This window comes from Zea mays, chromosome 1 (genome assembly GCF_902167145.1).
Source record: "Zea mays cultivar B73 chromosome 1, Zm-B73-REFERENCE-NAM-5.0, whole genome shotgun sequence".
Classification (NCBI taxonomy): Eukaryota; Viridiplantae; Streptophyta; class Magnoliopsida; order Poales; family Poaceae; genus Zea; species Zea mays.
This window is the reverse complement of record NC_050096.1, coordinates 15180959-15202768: the sequence shown is the minus strand read 5'-3', so window position 1 is coordinate 15202768 and position 21810 is coordinate 15180959. Positions and strand designations below refer to the sequence as shown.

At 47.9% G+C, this 21810-nt stretch overlaps 2 protein-coding genes across 3 annotated transcripts; one reads left to right on the top strand and one right to left on the bottom strand.

Annotated features, from left to right (window-relative positions):
- The first annotated feature begins 954 nt into the window (after positions 1-954).
- On the top strand, positions 955-6266 carry LOC541615 (sucrose transporter 1). Of its 2 annotated transcripts, NM_001305791.2 has the most exons (13): positions 955-1077; positions 1160-1408; positions 3361-3426; positions 3537-3635; positions 3759-3823; positions 3957-4041; positions 4121-4154; positions 4249-4348; positions 4461-4536; positions 4650-4844; positions 4945-5088; positions 5191-5424; positions 5533-6266. In NM_001305791.2, exons 2-13 carry the CDS (start codon positions 1223-1225, stop codon positions 5809-5811), a joined length of 1563 nt encoding a protein of 520 aa, NP_001292720.1. In that variant the 5' UTR covers positions 955-1077; positions 1160-1222; the 3' UTR covers positions 5812-6266.
- A 244-nt stretch (positions 6267-6510) lies between these two features.
- On the bottom strand, positions 6511-7846 carry LOC100501215 (Glutaredoxin family protein). Its single transcript, NM_001195996.2, has one exon. The coding sequence runs from the start codon at positions 7780-7782 to the stop codon at positions 6802-6804; it is 981 nt and encodes a 326-aa protein (NP_001182925.1). The 5' UTR covers positions 7783-7846; the 3' UTR covers positions 6511-6801.
- Between the last annotated feature and the right edge of the window lie 13964 nt (positions 7847-21810).

Genomic DNA, 21810 nt, shown 5'->3' with positions numbered 1-21810 from the left:
TCCTTTGTGAGACGGAGGGAGTAATACATAAGAGAATAAAAAATAAAATATATCGCACCACAAAGGGATCAAACCAGCCAATCTCCAAGATATGAGCCCAAAAGCTACAGACCACCTAATCACATTCTCTCTGGTGCTTGAAGCTGTAAATGTTTTCCATATAGTTTAAAACTTCAGTGTTTAATATGTGTTGGTCCTGCACCTGCACTACATATATGGTATACCATGGTCGCTCTATCCGGCATATCCTATGGATCCATCCCTAGTTGGAGAATTGAGAAGAAGAAAAACGGCCATCCGCACAAAGGCTCACGTGTATTACGATGAAGGTAGGTACCATCGAGCGACATGGTTGCGGCTTGTGCGGCGTACGTGTTTGTGGGACTCTCCATCCATCCCCAGCACGTCACTCTCTGCTTGGACGAACGCACGCAGATGCAGACGCAGTGGACCATTCGTAGTACCGCTAGGTTGTGCGTGTTCTCTAGTGACGATACGACTGACGACACGAACAGATCAGCCAGGCCAGCCAAGAAGCGCAGCCACAGGCGATCCGGGCGGCGCCTGTGCATGGCCGAAACTGGAGTGGAATCGCTAGGTGCACCCGGGGGGTGATAGAGGATTCGCAGCCTGGCGAAGCTAGACCGGACGATCTGGAGGCAGCGGCTGCAGATGGATAAGGCAGGCAGGCACTCCTGCAGGCTGCAGCACCCTGTGGGCTGTGCCGTGGGCCTAGCATAGCAGTAATTAATAATTGCGCCCTGGGGGAGTGAGTGCTGGTAGGATGGCGGGACGAGTGGCCGCATCCGCGGGCAGGCTAGGCTCGCATCGCATAGCAGCTAGCGTGGTCCGCGCACGCCAGGCCGCGGGCCGGGCTGGGCCGGCCGGGGTCGTCGCGCGCCACGGCCTTTAAATGCCACACCATCTCCCCCGCTCCAAACACCCACACCCACACCACACCTCACGTCTCCTCACTACCCGCGCTCTCAGGCAGCGCACCTCGCTCCTCCTCCCCCACAGCGCTTTCCATTTTCGTCTATCTCCCGAGAACCCTCCTGCGCCTCCCAAAGCTCTCTTGTTCGTTGCTCCCCCCCCCCCCCCCCCCGTGCTGGTTAATCATCCCCTTCGATTTCGATCACATACATATAATCTCTCTCAGCTATCGCGGCCGCGCGCCTGATCGACGTACGACCGGTCTGGTACGTACGTGTGCTCGCCCGCCATGGCTCGCGGCGACGGCGAGCTGGAGCTGTCCGTGGGGGTCCGCGGCACCGGCGGCGCGGCGGCGGCGGCGGCGGACCACGTGGCGCCGATCAGCCTCGGCAGGCTCATCCTCGCCGGCATGGTCGCCGGCGGCGTGCAGTACGGCTGGGCGCTGCAGCTCTCCCTCCTCACGCCCTACGTGCAGGTATACACACACACATATAGACGTCGTACTGCCTAGCTACATACCCTTCATCGTCACCACCGACACGCGACGCGAGATCGCGCCTCCGCGCGTGTGCACGTATACTATACGTGCGTGTACATGCGGCGGGGCGGCATGCACGGCGAGCGCCGTACGTGTCTTGCTTGCAAATAAACGATACTACCGCCGATCATGCATGATGTTCTATATTCAACCGCTATTTTACAAAAGCTAATAATAAGCAGGTGCCATATACACACATTTAATGAGTAGTAGTTTGAATTTGAAAAAGGCAGAGAGCATCTTTTCGATGACCAGTAACGACGTAATGGACGTTTGATCCTGTCTTTGTCTCGTCAAACCCACGAGAGAAAAAAAAGTAGAGTAAGCACGTAGTACACACTGAGAATCAGCATATATATATCTGCACGTACACATGTGTGGCCAAAAAAACTTGCAGCTGATAGCTACGTATACACTTGGTCGTTTCTACTTGATGTATGTGGGTGGTTTTGTTTAGATGAATTATATACTCCGTATGAACTGGAGCAGTGCTTCACGATCGAAATAATTAAACTGGAAATCCTGCTTCGTCCCTTACTTCCTGCTCCGCCACCCAAATATATATGTTGTGCCTACTTTTCCTCCGGACCGGCTAATTACTGCCGAAATAAGCTGGGAAGAACACAGCTTCTTCTCTCTTCCTTCTTTTCATTGCATGCACATACAAAAGTCAAACCTTTCAGAAACGTTTCTATGTGCACGGCAGACGTGGTGTGTGTGTGACGTACAGTAGGCACTGGTATTGTTGTGACCACCTGCCAGTATTAATACACTACTGTACTTTCATCTGCCACCTCGTATGTGCCAGTCTTGGGTCCCTAGGCCCTAGCATATGCATGACCGAAGAAGCAGATAGCCTTGCCGAAAAAGACGCAGGATCGTCGGAAGGAAGACGGTGCCTGCCCTGCCTGCATGGTCGGTCGGTGTACCGTGTGCCGTGTGTGTACCTCAGCTGCATGCAGTACGCACGTCTCTCTCGTCGAATGAATTCGCTGCCCAGCCAGAAGTTTCCAAAAGGCCCTACCGCCGCTACCCCGGCCGGCGGCCGGATAAAGCCTAAAGGAAACCTGTGCATCGGCCCGCGCGCCGCCCAAAGCTCCGAGACAAAAGACCACACACGTTATTACGTATGGCCGTGCCTAACAAACCGCAACCTTCCGCGCTTTCGTTCGTTGTTAACATGTAGCAACAAGAACAAGAACTCTCCGATCGAGCTAGCTAGCTAGCTAGTTACGTACCTGTCCATCGATCATGTCGGATCTGAAATGTTTCAAAGCCAAGAGCACACACAATTATTCCCGTCCTTCTTTTTTTCTTTCTTCTGTAGCCATGGGAACATTTATATCCGTGCCTATTCGCTCGTCGTGCACCTTTTGGATAAAGTTCATTATGCTGCTGCCTGCCGTAGCCCGCGTAGCTAGGGCATATAGGCTCGTTGAGCCAAGTGCCATCGTCGAGCCGGTTGGTGCATGTGCAGGCGTATCTGGCAGGTTTGATCTGGCACGTCGCCTAACCGCACTCTCTGCACCCCCTGATGAATGGCCAGATCAAAAGAGATCGAGGGAGGCGCGCGGCAGCTTTAGGTTCAGGCCAGATATATTCTATATATGTCCTGTCTGTTCTTTTAATTAGAAGGGGAAAAAAAGATATGTATGTCCGAGATCTCAAGTACCTCGATCGACAAGTCAGCATGCACAGCCCAACTAAATAATAATAATTCATGACAACATAACTGAACTACTCTGACTGGTTTCTCTGAATCATCTACAAGTAACACTGCGTAGTTTTTCCTTGTTAGTGCTAAACATGCTGGTGAATTCATTGGTCTGAAATTAATAAACTGTATATGGACCTACTGATGTCTGGATTTTACCTGTGTGTCTGTGCAGACTCTGGGGCTCTCACATGCCCTCACTTCATTCATGTGGCTATGCGGTCCTATTGCTGGCTTAGTGGTAAGCACGGGACCCAATCGATTCTATTCTATCCTAATACACAGCGTCTACGCTCGCCGTTATTTTTTCACTTATACATGAACCCTCTCCTTCCACCTCCTGCACTGCAGGTCCAACCGCTGGTTGGCCTGTACAGCGATAGGTGCACAGCAAGATGGGGAAGACGCAGGCCATTTATCCTGATAGGATGCATGCTCATCTGCCTTGCCGTGAGAACCTCTGAACCTGGAACAGCAACCAAAAGTCACTGGCTGGCAGCTGTTTCCTGTTTCTTCTTTCTTTCTTTAACGCTCCTCCCGACTAATATTTTCCGAGTTCATCATGCTGTGTAGGTCATTGTTGTTGGCTTCTCGTCCGACATCGGAGCTGCTCTAGGGGACACAAAGGAACACTGCAGGTGAACCGCCGCCTTGCGCGATGCCATCATATATATATAGCTTTTTACCTTTCGCTTAATTTGGTATCAGCTAGCGAGCACCATTATTACCAACTGATCTGACACATATGACGTACGTACGTGCAACACACAGCCTCTACCACGGCCCTCGTTGGCATGCTGCGATCGTGTACGTTCTGGGGTTTTGGCTCCTTGACTTCTCCAACAATACTGTGCAAGTAAGTGCGTCGTCTCTGTCAGTAAATTTTCAGATTAAGCATCCTGGATTAACCTGACATTTTTCCATCCAACTGCTAGGGTCCAGCGCGTGCTATGATGGCTGATCTGTGCGGTAACGTTCTCGGCTAATTCATTTCAGGCTCTTTTTTTTTTCTAACAACAGTTTGTGACCTGATTTGTAACTACTTTTCTTTTGCTCAACGCAGGTCATCATGGGCCTAGTGCAGCCAACTCAATCTTCTGTTCTTGGATGGCGCTGGGAAACATCCTAGGCTATTCCTCTGGCTCCACAAACAACTGGCACAAGTAAAGCCCACCGCTCCCACACGAACTCTACCTGTTTTTTTTTAAATTATTCTGGAACTGGTTTTACTTAACACGGGCGCGTTCTGAATTTCTGGTGCTATCACATGCACAGGTGGTTTCCGTTCCTTATGACAAACGCGTGCTGTGAAGCCTGCGCAAACCTGAAAGGCGCGTTTCTGGTGGCTGTGGTAAGTTATTGTACCGATTACATTCTTTCTTGAAAAAAAAAGGAAGCCATGCGATACTTTTTACTATTCCCCAGTGCCGCAAAATACAGACACGTTTTTATGTCTTCCAACAGGTGTTCCTAGTCATGTGCTTGACTATAACCCTGTTCTTCGCCAAGGAAGTGCCCTACAGAGGAAACCAGAACCTCCCCACAAAGGCAAACGGCGAGGTCGAGACTGAACCTTCCGGCCCACTCGCTGTGCTCAAGGGCTTCAAGAACTTGCCCACGGGGATGCCGTCCGTGCTCCTCGTAACTGGACTCACCTGGGTATGCCATTTGCCATACAGATCTGTTCACTGGTTAAGCGGCCATGGAAGCTCTTTACTGACGGCTGACGCTGCTGCCATGCACTGTGTCGTCCATGCAGCTCTCTTGGTTCCCGTTCATCCTCTACGACACCGACTGGATGGGCCGTGAGATCTACCACGGCGACCCCAAGGGTAGCAACGCTCAGATCTCGGCGTTCGACGAAGGCGTCAGAGTTGGCTCGTTCGGGCTGCTGCTCAACTCGGTGAGATTCAGTAGCCTCGTTTCGTCCATTGCCAGGCGCTGCACTATGTCAGTGACAGATAGATAGATAGCTGACCACGAGGCTGGTGAACCGTACGTGCAGATCGTTCTAGGATTCAGCTCGTTCCTGATCGAGCCCATGTGCCGGAAGGTCGGGCCGAGGGTGGTGTGGGTGACGAGCAACTTCATGGTCTGCGTCGCCATGGCGGCCACCGCGCTGATCAGCTTCTGGTCGCTCAAGGACTACCACGGATACGTGCAGGACGCCATCACCGCCAGCACGAGCATCAAGGCCGTCTGCCTCGTCCTCTTCGCGTTCCTGGGTGTCCCTCTCGCCGTAAGCGCCTCGCCTCGCCTCGCCTCGCCACCAGATGCAATGCCACGCAACGCCAATGTGGACTGGGCGTCGTGTCCTGATCGACCCATCTCTTTGTTGCAAATGCAGATCCTGTACAGCGTCCCGTTCGCGGTGACGGCGCAGCTGGCGGCCACGAAGGGCGGCGGGCAGGGGCTGTGCACCGGCGTGCTCAACATCTCCATCGTCATCCCTCAGGTGATCATCGCGCTGGGCGCGGGCCCGTGGGACGCGCTGTTCGGCAAGGGCAACATCCCGGCGTTCGGCGTGGCGTCGGGGTTCGCCCTCATCGGCGGCGTCGTGGGCGTGTTCCTGCTGCCCAAGATCTCCAAGCGCCAGTTCCGCGCCGTCAGCGCGGGCGGCCACTGATCGCGGCCGCCGCGCCGGAGCACGGCACGGCGGCACAGCCCAGCCGTGCTAGAGCTGTATGTTTTGAAAGTTGAAACAGAATAAGAAGCGGGCGAAACGAGAAAACCATGCATGTCATGTGTGTGCTTTTGTTGTGTGTGGGGTGGGGCAAGCGAGGCGAGGTGTGTGGAGGTGAAGTGAAGGTGAGCATATCCAGCACCAGCTGGTACCAAGGTCGGGTCTCTGTGCTAGTGCTATTAGCTAGTGTAAGGAGCGAGTAGGTCAGTTAAGGCTGGTGCGTCGTGAGGGCTGTCTTGTGTGTAGCTACAGCAGACGGTTCATCAGAAGGATTATTCGTGCAGTATATACAGTACAACTAGACAATGATGTTGATGATTGGTCTAGAGCTAGAGGCCTATAGCCCTATACTACTGTGTATTGTCCGCCGTTTTAGTTTTTTGGTCCCATCCCATCAATGCAACCGCCTTGTTTTGCTCCAATTGTCCCGTTCCTGCGCCTCGCTTTTGCTCTGTCGCATCGCATACAAAAAAAAAAACGCCGCGCCGGCTTTGAATCGCGCCCCCCAACTGCTCCAACCAGGCAACGGACACGGCCACCGTCCGTGTCGCGAGCAAAAAAACAAAAAGAGGAACGCGTCCAGGACGAAGCAGTCCACTGCCGCTGTGGCCGGCAAAAGATCTGGTTGAGCACATGGAGATTGGAGAAGGTTGGTTGGTTCTTCTGGAAACGCCAATGAATGGGGGCACTGACATGTACTCTTAACATGTAGTGCAATCCAGAGATCGGATATCCAGACACTGGCAGCACGATCGCCTCGCGCCGTAGATCACGCACGCAAATTACTGAAGACCATTCACAAAAAAAAAAAAACACACAGGGGCTAGCGTGCCCCACACCAAACCCAAGTGCTGCGTTGCACGCAGGGGAGCGAAAAAAAACAATAATGCTCACTGTCACGTCGCGTATCCAACCCCGCGGACGTCTCGGCTCTCAGCAGCAGCACACGGGGCACCTCACGATGCCGTTCTCGTTGCACTCCGTGCACCGCCGGAACCCGCCGCCGCATTCGTCGCCCTCCTCCTCCTCCTCCGCCTCGTCTTCGTCACCCACGTACACCTTGCAGCTGCCCGAGCAGACATCGCAGAGCACGAACCGCATGTCCCCGCAGGCCTCGCACGCGCCGGCGTCGCCGCCGTGTGGGCCGGCCGTCGACGCAGCGCTCTCGCACCCGGCCAGCCTCGGCGCGAGCTCCCCGGCCTCGTGCAGCCGCTTCAGCTCCTCGGCGTTGCCCACGAGCTCCCCGTCCACGAAGAGGCTGGGGAGGGCGGCGGGCGTGCCGCCGGCTTGGCCGAGCCCGAGGCCGAGAAGGCCGCGGAGCTCGTCCCGGAACCCGCGGTGCATGGACACGTCGCGCTCGTCGAGGCGCACGCCGTAGCCCTTGAGGATGGCGCGCGCCAGGCAGCAGTCCTCGTGCGTGGCGCGCACGCCGCGCAGCGACGTGAAGTAGAGCACCGCCCTCCGCGGCGGCAGCGCCTTCCCCTCCCCGCCGCTCGTCGGGGCGGCGTCGGGCCGAGGCATCGGCATCGGCAGCGGCGTCACCTTGGCGGACGCCGCGAGGTCCTGCGCAGGCGCCGTGGCGACCGGGAACGAGAAGGAGTGGCGCCCGAACGGCGCGCCCAGCAGCGGGGAGCGGTCCTCGAGGCCGGCCATGAGCGCCCACGCGTCGATGTCCTCGGGCTCGTTGGGCGGCGTCATGGTGGGCGTGCGCGGCGCCAGCCTCGTGGGCGCGGGCTCCGGCGCCCGCGGCAGGGCCTTGTCCAGCTCCAGGGACCCGAGCGTGGACGACGTGAGCCGCACCACGTGGACGCCGACGTCGCTGGGGCACCGAGCCGGGAACGACTGGCTGCGCGGCAGCGGTGACGGGCAGTACCGGAGGTCGTGACGGGCCTGCCTTGAGGTGGTGCACCCCATGGCACCAATGTACACACACGGCCAAAGCGCCAAGTGGGCTGCAGACTGCCTGCCAATGTGATCAAGCAGCCAGGAGCAGAGACGGATCTCTGGGGATCGGGGTTTCTGGGGTTTAGGATCTTTATACTACTCTGTCATTGGGGATATAAAACTAGGAGTGTGGTTAATTAGGACTCGATAGATAAGTTTACCACAAGCGCGTGAAATGGTCTACCCGATGATGTGATTGGCCTAAAAAGAACAAGAAGAGTATTTGGAGCTACTGAACATTCTCTTTTCCTGAAGATAACTAATTTTTGGAACATTCAGACTTGGGAGTCTGGACTTTTGGAGGGAAGTTCAAATTGTGGTCTGCCTCTGCCATGTGTTGTTTTTTAGTCGGAGAGTGGCCCTCATTTTTTTTGTCCTGTTTAGCTTTATAGTCGTAGCAGCTAGTAGCGAAATTTAACCTTGGATTATGGCCGTGTTAGTCAAACAATCATTGATTTATTTCCTCCCTTTCGCGCTGCTTTTCCTGTACGCATCTCCGCTGCCCTTGATTCGAGGACCCTGTTCACAACACAGGGCTCTGGCTTTGGAGCCTCTCGTTTGTAGCACTTGCACGTAGTTACATACGCGTGCAGCTTTTTTTGGGGTGCAGGCAGGAGAATTTGGAACAAGTGGCTATCGCCAGATATAAGAACTTCGATCCGAAATATCGTTTCAAAACTAGAAAACAGCGCGGCTTTGGCTAAGCCGCGCACTATATAGGATTTTGGGCACCTTTTGATGGAACGTGAAAGCGTACTGCGCACTAGTTATTTAGGTTGAACCTTGGATATACGGTTCTCACTGCGCCAATGCAAGGCTTGAAACTTGGTTAGTAATACGTACTCCCTCCGTTTCTTTTTATTTGTCGCTGGATAGTGCAATTTTGCACTATCGAGCGACAAATAAAAAGAAACGGAGGGAGTATATGATTGTCAGATGTAGATATGTTTATTTATATATCACATACAGATATATAAAACAGATCACTTTTTCAGATATACAGTTCCAATGTCAGCCCTGATCACCCTGTCATAAATTGCACGTTTCTAATTGATGTTGCTTCATGGTCGTCATGAGAACCTTCTGAAGAAATCGATGAAGGTTGCCAACCTTTCAAAGTTTCAGAAACCACTTTGCATGTACACTAAGGGCTGGTTTGGCAGCCCAAAACCAGCCAGCGTTTTCCTGGTCTTTTCTCCCGGGAGAAAGCCCATGCATAGATTGTCCCTGGATTATTTATCTGTGTCCTTTGGCTAAAAATTCGTCCCAATTTCCTGTAGGAAACTACCTCGGCCTTGGGAGGCCAGGCGATTCTCCACCGCCTCGTCTCGTCCATCCTTCGATGCTCACGCGTGCCTCCTCGGATGCTATCCTCAGGCGATTCTCCGTCGTCTCGTCTCATCCATCCTCACGCGCGCCTCCTCCGACGCTATCCCCAGGCGATTCTCCACCGTCTCGTCTCATCCATCCTCATGTACGCCTCGTCCGATGCTATCCCCAGACGATTTTCCGTCGTCTCATCTCCTTCATGCTCGCGCGCGCCTCCTCCGACGCTATCCCCAGGCGATTTTTCTGCCGTCTCGTCTCCTTCATGCCCGCGCGCGCCTCCTCCGACGCTATCCCCAGGCGATTTTCCGCCGTCTCGTCTCCTTCATGCCCGCGCGTGCCTCCTCCGACGCTATTCCCACGAGCGCCTCCGCCGCCGCTATCCCCAGACGATTTTCCGCTGTCTCGTCTCCTTCATGCCCGCGCGCCCCTCCTCCGACGCTATCCCCACGAGCGCCTCCGCCGCCGCTCCACCGTCTTCCCCGCCGCCATCCCCTTAATTCCTATAGATCTGGACCCCGCTCTACTTTCGTTGGCATACTTTTGCTTGGTGTGCGCGGGCTGGAGTGGAAGGTTGCGCATTCGATCACGGGGGAGAAGTGGATCTTGGGTCTTGGCAGGCTAGGGCGGTTGCCAGGACGCCGTGGTGTGCATTCATGGGTCCTATAAATCTTTATCATTACCGCCTTAGGAGCTAGTTGTAGTTCACACATCATATCCTTTTCTGCTCGACATCGTCTGGGGATGCCCTAGGTGCCCTACCGACCCTACGGCATTGTCTTGACCTCTATTAGACTCTATGTCATCTAGAGCCTTCTTGGGTGGCCTTTTGACCCCAAAGCGACCCTATGATCTTACCCTAACGAGGTCTCCCTTGGTGGGGCAAGATCCACTTTGTCCACTTAACTGAAGATCTGATCCTCATCTTGAAATCTTTAATCCCAAGGTGACTCTACGTCGTATGTGGATGCTCCGGGTAACCTGCCAACCCGGATCACCCTAAGATCTCTTTCCTAAGGGGCGAGATCTAGGTTCCTACGAGAAAGAAGACGACCCTGCACCATTGCGGTCCGTCCGGTCCAGAGTGCGAACGTCCGGATGCGACACAGGGAAGGAGTCGCTCCTGCAGCGAGGTCGCAGACTGTCCACACAGCCTCAGAAGGCACCGCCAGACAATACATGTAATACCCACTCTGTAAGAAAAACCTAAAAGGAGAAAGTATATTCCTTTATCTATATGTGTGTTATATTTCTACTCACCATCACATGTGAACATCTCACTTACACAAATAAATAATTAACAAAAGACACTCAAATAAATTATGCATCATGCTCGACCTTATTTTGTGTGCATTCTGTTACAATATAAAAATAATATAAAAAACATATATTAATATCAAAATTTGGAGATTTAACCCTAATATGCAAATCGGAGTTTAGAGGAAAGAAAGAAAAATGCTATACAAAATAAAGGAATAAATATATAAATAAAGGTAAAACTATTAATACTGGTATATTAATTTGAACAGTTGACCTAATTATGAATATCACAACTGGTTTGAATTCAAATATGAAATCCAAGAATTTGGAAATAGGAAAAATGGAGATAAGAATAAAGGAAAAGAATTCTTAACTCGGATGGGCCTGGGAAACGAATTTCGGCCCACTTCCTGTGTCCTTAGCTGTGCGGCTCAGTCCAGTGACGTGATAAATTGAATAAATGGGTTAGAAAATAGGTTTTTATTATATAAATGAGTGCTAGAATTTGAATAATTCATAGAAAATTCATATGAGCCCCAAATTAACCCATTCCACTTTCTAAAATTTTGTAATATTATTCTTTATCACTTAGAGTCTCTGTTTTTACATGAAAACAGTAAGAAAATTTAATTCTCACTTAATCCTATTTTAAGCATATAAAACCTTTGAAAAATTCATATATTAAAATCTATAACACCAAAAATTATGATTTCTATTCCTAGGATTTTATTTTAATGTGTAGATTATTATTATGTATTTTGTTTACATGTTTGGTGTGATGTTAATTTTCTCTATATATTGTGCTTGTTTGTATTGTGGCGAGTAGAAGAGCCCGTGACTGAGGATCCTGGTGACCAGCAGATAGAAGTAGCTGAGCAGGAGCTCATTAAAGGCAAGTTGTGTCCTTGACCACTTTTATACCCAATAATGTTCTTTAATGTCATTTATTCATGCATAGGTTAATTTTGATGGGACCCAATAGGTCACCCTAGATTGTTTATCTCATTACCTTGTTTACCCCTAAATCACTTGGGTAGTTTGCTATTGCTTTACATGGTTTTGGGATAATCATTTGTTATATCCATGTTCCAATTTTTTTGTTATTCTATTTATGTTCATGTCAAGATCATTAATGTTAACTAGAACATAGAGCTTAAACTTGAGAAACACGTGCCACCACAAGGGAGGAATGGGACCCCTTGGCTAACTAATTAGGAAAGCTAGTGGAAGACTATCTTACCCGAAAGGGGCAAGGGCAGTAGGGTTGTTGCATGCAAGGAGGTTCTCGGGTTGATTTTGCTGCGATGGTGGTCAGACAGGGGATTCTTGCAAGTGCTCTTCCCATAACTGTAGCGGGTTTTCGGAAGCTAGTGGAACTTTGTAAAGGCCTCATAGTGTTGCCCTGCCTCGCTTCCTAGGTAGAGGTGTATGGGATTCGCGATCCCTTGGCAGATGGGTAACATAACTTGTGGGTAAAGAGTACAACCTCTGCAGAGTGTAAAATTGGTATACTAGCCGAGCTCACGGTCATGAGCAGCTCAGGACTATCTGATGATTAATTATGGAACTTAAATTCAATTTTGTCATTTGCATATGTATGGGATTATTATTAATTTTGTTCAATTACTTTATTTAAGGTTTGATATTTACTTACATTTAGTAACTGCTAATAAAATTTTGACCAACTACTTAAAAGCAATGCTCAGCTTTAACCCCTGATGTTGATTAACCTTACACATCACATGAACTCCCACCTTTATGAGTTCATGCCCACTAGTTTCCCCACAACTTGTTGAGCTATGATCATGTGTGAGCTCACCCTTGCTGTCTCACACCTCCCCCACAGGAGACGAATAGGTGGTTCAGGAGGAGCCACAAGGCGAGGAGTTTGATCTGATTTAGGTGGCGTTTCTCCAATTGACTCTTGCGCCAAGGACGATCCTTAGTTCGTTTTACATTTACCTTTTATTTTTGTAATAAGATTTCCGCTATGTAATAATACTCTGATGTTTTGTGACATTTATCTCTATACACTCTATTATTATATATGTTGTCTTCTTGGCGCATGTATGAGATGCACCTGGCTTTGTTCCTTAAAGCCAGGTGTGACAGAAGTGGTATCAGAGGAAATGTTGACTATAGGACGAAACCTAGATAGAAATGGACAAACCCTTACCTACTTACCTTACTCTGATTCATTCCATACTTACCTTATCTTGATCCTGTCTCACCTTTTACTTTTCTACTCTGATTACTCTTATCTTTTCTACCTCGAGACCAAATGGATTTCACACCTTGGAATCCTACAATTATGATTTTTTAAGAGATAGGGAACCTAAGACGAAATTAAAACTATTTTCTCTATTTAAAAATGTTGGTTGATTGTTCTGATGATAAATGCCTGATTTTCTTCTTTGATTGATTGAATTATTATAGATGGACATCTTAGCATGTACCACCATAAGATATTGAGTTTGCTTTAGTAGGTAAAACATTAATCTGCTTAGCTAATAAATCCCCCAAAGTAACATGATTCGTAACTACTTGTCTTGTCTACTATTCTCTTACCATATGTATCTAACTCAGATGGTCAATACCAGGAGGTGTGGTGGAATTGATCTATCTCCCAGACGACACACTCGAAGGATATTTACACAACCCCAGCCACAATCAGCAGGGATGAATCCTCCTAATTGTCCACTAGGCAGAGTTGACCCACTGGTTGCAGCTTAGATGAGGATGATGCAACAAATGGCGAACACTATGGTAGATATACGTGCTCAGATGCAGCAAGAACGCCAGGAGATGCGCCAGGAACGAGAAGAGATACGCCAGGAGCGAGAAGAGATACGCCAGGAGAGAAGGGCGCAGCAACAACTGCAACAACAACAGCAACAGCAGCAACAACAACAAGTACCACTGCCTCCACTTCCACCACCAGTTCCACCCCAAGATAAGCACCTGGAATTCATGAGTCATAAGCCACCGACGTTTGCAAGCTCTCCTGATCCACTGGACGCAGATGATTGGCTGAAGTCCATAGAGAAGATGTTGAACATTGCTCAATACACTGACCGGGAGAAGGTTTTATATGCTGCTGGACGTCTGACAGGTCCTGCTGCTGATTGGTGGGATTCATATACTGCTGCCCACGATGCTGCTGATACTATTACTTGGGCAGAGTTTAGTACACAGTTCAGGAACTATCATATACCAGTTGGATTGATGAAGATTAAGGAGAAGGAATTTCTGTCGCTGAAGCAAGGAAGCATGTCAGTCAGCGAGTACCGCAGCAAGTTTATCCAGCTATCCAGATATGCTCCAGATGAAGTTGCTGAGGATAAGAGGAAACATGAACATTTTATTGAAGGACTTAATGGACCCCTGCAGTATGCTCTTGTGGCACATACATTTCCGTCATTTCAGAGGCTGCTTGATAAGGCTCTAGCTATTGAACACAAGCGTGTTCAGCTGGGAGATTTGAAGAGGAAGGCTATATCTCAGGGACAAGGAAGCAGCAATGTATGTCCTCGCTACAGTTCACCCTAGGGCACACCAGTTCGCACTGGCGGAGGCCAGCGCCCAGTTCAGCAATCACCTCAGAGGACTCCACCGCCTCGTCAGGCTACCCCCACTGGTACCCCGACGAAATTCTCAAGACAGAGTGCAGTCACTACTTGCTACAAGTGTGGGAAGATTGGACATTATGCAAATGTTTGCCCACAGAGGATTGCTACTACTCCAGTTCAGAATAAGCAGCAGACTCCAGGATCTGGCAAGGGATTCTCTATTGCCAGGGTTAATCAAGTCAGTGTTGATGCTACTCCTGATGGTGCCAACATCGTACTGGGTATGTTTTACGTTAATGCAATTCCTGCAACTATATTATTTGATTCTGGTGCTACACATTCATTTATGTCTGCTCGATATGCCAACACAAATGAGATACCACTGCTAAATATGAGAAAACCAATGATAGTAATTACACCTAAAGGGCCTGTTGAGGCAAATCAAATGACACGTAGATTGACATTAACAATTATGGGAAGAGAATTTGGAGCTACTGCTATAATATTAGAGGCAAGTAGTATAGATCTAATCCTTGGTATGTCATGGTTAAGAAAGGCAAAGGCCATTATAGCATGTGGTAGAGGTACCGTAGAACTCACCAGCCCTAAGGAGAAAGATTTCAAGTTAATATTTCAGTAACCACCTCATCCAAACGTGCAATGTTCTTTGTACCTGAGGAGTTTATTGGTGACAACATCCGTGTGGTTAGAGATTTTCCGGATGTCTTTCCAGAGGAGTTGCCAGGGATGCCACCTGATAGGGAAGTTGAGTTTGACATAGATCTCTTACCTGGGACTGCCCCTATATCTAAACGGCCATACAGGATGTCTGTAGAAGAGTTAAAGGAACCGAAGAAGCAGTTAACTGAGTTACAAGAGGCTGGATACATTCGTCCGAGTTCCTCACCTTGGGGAGCGCCGATTCTGTTTGTACAGAAGAAGGATGGATCACAGCGGATGTGTGTGGATTATAGATGCCTTAATGATGTTACTGTGAAGAACAACTATTCGTTACCCCGTATTGAGGACTTATTTGATCAGATGAGAGGTGCAAGGGTATTCTCGAAGATTGATCTCCGATCGGGTTACCATCAGATGAGGATTAGGCCATCGGATATTCCTAAGACGGCTTTCTCGACCCGATATAGATTATATGAGTTCACTGTTATGTCGTTTGGATTAACCAATGCACCAGCTTATTTTATGAATTTGATGAATAAGGTGTTTATGGAGTATTTGGACAGATTCGTCGTGGTATTCATCGACGATATTCTTATCTATTCCAAGAGTGATAGCGATCATGAGGAACATCTGAGATTGGTGCTACAGAAGCTACGAGATAATCAACTCTATGCCAAGTTTAGCAAGTGTGAGTTTTGGATTGGCGAGGTGCCATTTCTGTAGGATTACGGGGAGGCTACGCTAGCGCAAAACAAAAATTTTCATCCCCATAATACCAAGAACTACTGCGGTTATAGGTCATGGAATTACCACTAGACGCGCAGAGCAGCGGAAGACGTCTCGATGTAGACGAACGCGTCGAGCAGTGCCGTGCAGTCGCCGGCGTCCTTCACGTCCTCGCACGGTTCGCCCAAGTGCTCCAGATGTAGCACCTCCGAGGTATCCACACGTACAGGGAGGAAGCGCCGCGTACCGAACTGCTAGGTTCGCGACGGCGGCTTGGCGAGGGCGAGAGGTGGGCGGCGGCTGTTAGTTCGCTGGTGGCCAATTAGGTTATTCTTAACCGCGCCCCCGCCCCTCATTATATAGGCATTATGGTGGGCTTCTGACGCCGAGGCCCATCATTAACCCTAAAGCCCAGTCTAAATTCGGATCTAATCCGAATTAGGCTTCCTTCCCCTTAAGTGTGTGACCCTATAGGTTCACGTACAAATAGACATAGGCCGAGTACTCTTACTTGGCCCAATAATTGACAGCGGCCTCTAGCAAGACATGTCAACTCCTATGTGTACGTAAAGATCATATCAGACGAACCATTGCGACATTACGTACATGCTGTTCCCTTTGTCTCACGATATTTGGTCTGGCTCTAAGCTGACCTCTCTTTCTCGATACTGTGAATTGGAATCCTTTCAATGGTTAACTCTTAACCCTAGCACGGCCATGCATTTCTTGATCCAATCACTCGAGGGGCCCAGAGATATCTCTCTCACAAAGAGAGGGACAAATTCCATCTTGACTGACCATGCCTCATAGCATGCTTCCTGACAAACCCAAAACTACCTTTATAACTACCCAGTTACGGGATAGCGTTTGATAGTCCCTAAGTAAGTCAATTCACATCTTGAGAACATGCGACAATCTCAGGTCTAAGGATACAGTATTCATGTTGCAAGAAGAGAACTATATTACAATATCTCACGTTGGGTCGGTCCAGCCTCATGTCATACATGCGCCCACATTATTAGTTTAACATCTCCATGTTCATGACTTGTGAAATGTAGTCATCAACTAATACATGTGCTAGTCATCGACTCTGACTAGGGACATCATTTAGAATAACCATATAAGTAAAGAATCTCACAAACAATTCACATAATTGCTAATCAATACAAGGTGCCTTCCATGGATATTCAATTAAGCAATATATATATCATGGATACAAAGAAATATGCTCATCTCTATGATTATCTCTAGGGCATATTTCTAACAGTCTCCCACTTGCACTAGAGTTAATCTAGAAGATATCTAATACCCATAGATCTCACGTGTGCCTCATGCTTAGGTTGTGGAAGAGGTTTTGTCAAAGGATCAGCAACATTCAAATCCGTATGTATTTTGCATATCTTTATCTCACCCCGCCTAATGAATTCCCGTATGAGGTGAAACTTCCGCAGTACGTGTTTGTTTTTCTGGTGGTTCCTTGGCTCCTTAGCTTGCGCAATAGCCCCATTGTTGTCACAGTAGAGGTTCAATGGGCTAGATGCATTAGGAAACACACCAAGCTCGATGAGGAACTTCCTTATCCAAACACCTTCTTTCGCAGATTCAGAAGCTGCAATGTACTCGGCTTCTGTTGTAGAATCAGTCACAGTCTCCTGTTTGGAACTCTTCCAACTAACAGCACCACCATTTATTGTGAACACAAAACCTGATTGCGATTTTAACTCGTCTGGGTCAGTTTGGAAGCTAGCATCAGTGTAACCAGTTACAACGAGCTCCTCCTTACCCCCATATACCAGGAACATATCTTTAGTCCTTCTTAAGTACTTAAGAATGCCCTTTACCGCTGTCCAGTGATCCTCACCTGGATCAGCCTGGTATCTACTCGTAGCACTTATAGCGTATGAAACATCTGGGCGTGTACTTATCATGGCATACATGATTGATCCAATCGCTGAGGCGTATGGTACCTTACTCATGCGCTCCCGCTCATTAGCCGTCGCAGGACATTGCATCTGGCTAAGGTGTTTACCATGTGACATAGGTATGAAACCTTTCTTGGACTGTTCCATGTTGAACCGTTTCAAAACCTTGTCAATGTACGTATCTTGACTTAATCCTATAAGCCTCTTCGACCTATCTCTATAGATCCTTATGCCCAAAATATATGCTGCTTCCCCTAAGTCCTTCATAGAAAAACTCTTTTTCAGTGAAGCCTTGACGGACTCCAGCATAGGAATGTCATTCCCAATCAATAATATGTCATCCACATACAAGATCAGAAATACAACAGCGCTCCCACTTTCCTTCTTGTAAACACAAGCTTCTTCTTCATTCTGATGAAAACCAAGCCCTTTGATCACTTCATCAAAACGAATGTTCCAACTCCGAGATGCTTGCTTCAACCCATAAATGGATTTCTGAAGTTTGCATATCTTTCCAGCATTTATCGGATCGACAAAACCCTCGGGCTGTATCATATACACGTCCTCATCTAGGTTTCCATTAAGGAAAGCTGTTTTGACATCCATCTGCCAAATCTCATAATCGAAATATGCGGCAATAGCTAGAATGATCCGAATAGATTTAAGCATCGCTACTGGCGAGAATGTCTCGTCATAGTCAACTCCTTGAACTTGTCGAAAACCCTTTGCAACAAGTCGAGCCTTATAGATGTGAACATTTCCATCCATGTCTTTCTTCTTCTTATAGATCCATTTGCATTCTATAGGTCTAACACCATCAGGCGGGTCAACCAAGTTCCAAACTTGATTTTCTCCCATGGAATCTATCTCGGATCTCATGGCGACATGCCATTTCTCGGAATCTGGGTCCATCATCGCTTCTGAATATGTTGCAGGTTCGTCGTTGTCTAACAACAACACTTCCCCATTGCCCAACAATAGCACTTCTCCTCGTGCCTCGCGAAGCCTTGCTGACCTTCGTGGTTGTGGTGGTGATTCTCTTGCCATAGACGTCTCAACTTGTTCTGCTACATTAGCATCACTTGTTGAATCTTGTCCCACTGGCTCATCCTGGACTTCTTCAAGATACACCTTTTGTTTACTTTTCTCTCTTTTGAGAAACTCTTTCTCTAAGAACACACCGTTCCGGGCGACAAACACTTTGCCCTCTGACCGGTGGTAAAAGTAATATCCTAAAGTTTTCTTTGGATATCCCACGAACATGCACTTGTCCGATTTTGGAGTGAGTTTATCCGACTGTAGTCGCTTGACGTAAACCTCACAACCCCAAATCTTTAGAAAAGACAAACTGGGAGTCTTCCCAGTCCACATCTCATATGGTGTCTTAACTACGGACTTAGATGGTACCCTATTTAGTGTGAAAGCTGCTGTTTCTAGAGCGTATCCCCAAAACGACAAAGGTAGGTCCGACTGGCTCATCATTGATCGAACCATATCCAATAAAGTCCGATTACGTCGCTCAGACACGCCATTCCTCTGAGGCGTTCCAGGCGGCGTAAGCTGTGGAACAATTCCACAACTCTTTAGATGATTGCTAAACTCATGACTCAAATATTCACCACCACGATCTGATCGCAGTGCTTTAATTTTCTTGCCACGCTGATTTTCTACTTCATTCTGAAACTCTTTGAACTTTTCTAAGGATTCAGACTTGTGTTTCATTAAGTAGACATACCCATATCTACTAAAATCATCAGTGAAGGTTATGAAGTATTGGAATCCTCCCCTAGCTGTCGTACTCATTGGTCCGCACACATCAGTATGTATGAGTTCCAATAAATCTAATGTCCTCTCCGGTAAACCCGTGAAAGGCGCCTTGGTCATCTTACCAAGTAAGCAAGCTTCACATGTCTCGTATGATTCAAAATCAAACGAAGTTAAAAGCCCATCAGAATGAAGCTTCTTCATGCGATTCTCACTTATATGACCCAAACGACAGTGCCACATGTAGGTAGGACTTAAATCATTAGGCCGAGGCCTTTTAGCACTAATATTACAGATAGGTGCATCATCAAGATTTAAAATGAATAACCCATTCATAATGGATGCAAAAGCCACAAACATGCCATTCTTAGAGATCACACAACCATTGTTTTCACTCGCAAATGAATAACCATCCTTCATCAAACATGAAGGAGACATAATGTTTCGACTCATACTAGGAACTAGATAACAATTATTTAACTCCAAAATAAATCCTGATGGGAGGTGTAGTTGCATCGTCCCGACGGTCAACGCAGCAACTCTTGCATTATTGCCTACCCGGAAATCAACTTCTCCTCTTTTCACGCTTCTACTTCTTATCATTCCCTGCATCGAATTGCAAATATGGGCAACCGATCCGGTATCAAATACCCAAGAATTAATATAAGAATCAGCAAGAAAAATTTCTGTAATGTGAATAGCAAGTGTACCTGCTGCGGCTGTACCCTTACCGCCGCGATCCTTAATAGAGGCCAAGTACTGCTTGCAATTCCTTTTCCAGTGACCAAGTTCTTTGCAATAAAAGCACTCTGCATCTGCAGCTGGTCCAGCCTTGGGCTTTTGATTTGGCTTGGATACTGTATCCTTTGCCTTGCCCTTCTTCTTTTGAGACTTACCCTTCTTCTTAAAGTTGGGTTTGTTTTGGACCGCCATCACATGGCCGCTGCTGCCAGCGCTTTTCTTTATGTCCCCTTCTGCTGTTTTCAGCATGCCACACAGTTCATTGAGGCCCCTCTCCGCCCCATGCATATGGTAGTTCGTGATGAAGTTTCCATAGCTGGGCGGAAGAGATGCCAAAATAAAGTCAGTGGCCAACTCTTGGCTTATTGGGAAGCCTAGCTTCTCCAACCTCTGACTGTAACCAACCATTTTGATTACGTGTGGCCCAACTGCTGCGCCTTCTGCTAGCTTGCATTCCAGAAAGGCTTTGGACACATTGAACCTTTCAGTCCTAGCCTGAGTCTGGAACATATCCTTGAGCGCCACGATCATATCGTACACCTCATGGTTTGTCTCAAACTGCATCTGGAGCTCAGGCTCCATGCAAGCAAGCATTAGGCAACTCACTTCAAGATTAGCATCCATTGCTTTCTTGTAAGCGGTTTTAGCTGCAGCAGTTGCATTTTCACCAGGATCCTCTGGCAGTGGGGTGTCTAGAACGTCTTCCTTTTTTTCAGCCCTGAGAACAATTCTCAGGTTACGGATCCAATCCGTATAGTTTGTTCCATTTAACTTATCCTTTTCAAGAATTGATCGCAAAGTAAATGTTGGTGTGCTAGGTGCCATCTACAACAAAACAATGCAAAATACTAAGACAAAAATATCCATGACAGAGTAAATCATATTAAACATTTAATAGTCTACTCCCACTAAAATCAATATCCCTCGATTGATACTTAGTGATTCAGAACCCACAACTAACAAGTCTACTAGTGAGCTTTAGCATCACCGCTAGAAGACAAGGTAGATCGGTAAGCAACTCCTTGCTAATCATATCATATATATGACTCCTGTTGTTGGGTGACATCTCTATGTCTCGGCTCCCAACCTTATGCCTCAAAGTCCTTAACCATTAAGCTGACTTTGTTTAAGTTAACCAACCCTTTCTGCAGTTCGTATCCGATACAAACCTATCTAGTCAAGGAAAACTGGTGGCACCCTAATTTCATAGACCCACCACCAATTGTACAAGACTTATGATAGTGCAAGGTTTGGAGAGGCATTAAAGCTTAAACATTTATGAGGGATCGTCCTACTTATAACATCGCACGCAAGGAATTATATGCAATATAAACAAGTAGAACAATAAGAATGGCATTCACACAACAGTTGTGATTCGGTATGGCTTGTTTTCACATGGTGATCCCCATCTCCAATAATCTGTCCATCACGATGATCTCCATCTCCATGATATAGGTATGCCATCCTCCAGGTGATGAGTCCTTCAAGACCTATCTAACGTATGCTGGTAAACAAATTACATATACGCTTTGGATCATCACATGTTGACACGCAGGTCATTACATTAAATTTGGACAATACATTTGGCTCCAGCCGTATTGCCCTGGTCACGACACGCAGGTCATGAATAATTTATTAACATGCATCACATACACATAATAGCCATACCGATCACATGTCCTGCAAAAACAGGTTAGACAAACACGTTTCTATACGTTCGCCACTACAGCAGATAGCCACGGCGGTCCGAAGAAGATTACACTCATGACGTCGATCTGTTGCGTCAATCTGCTGGTTGTGTACGCAGTTAGCCCCGATGGTGATTCCAGCCGGTAGGGGCAAGTCGCGCATACAACAGAGAAGGACGAACTGATCTCACTAGTCATATCCGATGTAATCTACTTCAACCCTTTATTACCAATTGATCTAATCAAACCGTGCATCAAGTAGATCCATCACATGAACCTAGATCCAGACCTAAAACTTACGCAGAACCTGCTTTGATACCA

Coding starts and splice junctions, on each gene's coding strand:
- LOC541615 (NM_001305791.2), top strand. CDS start 1,223: ATGGCTCGCGGCGACGGCGAGCTGGAGCTGTCCGTGGGGGTCCGCGGC. Junction 3,636..3,758: donor GCATGCTCATCTGCCTTGCC/GTGAGAACCTCT, acceptor CATGCTGTGTAG/GTCATTGTTGTTGGCTTCTC. Junction 3,824..3,956: donor GACACAAAGGAACACTGCAG/GTGAACCGCCGC, acceptor TGCAACACACAG/CCTCTACCACGGCCCTCGTT.
- LOC100501215 (NM_001195996.2), bottom strand. CDS start 7,782: ATGGGGTGCACCACCTCAAGGCAGGCCCGTCACGACCTCCGGTACTGC.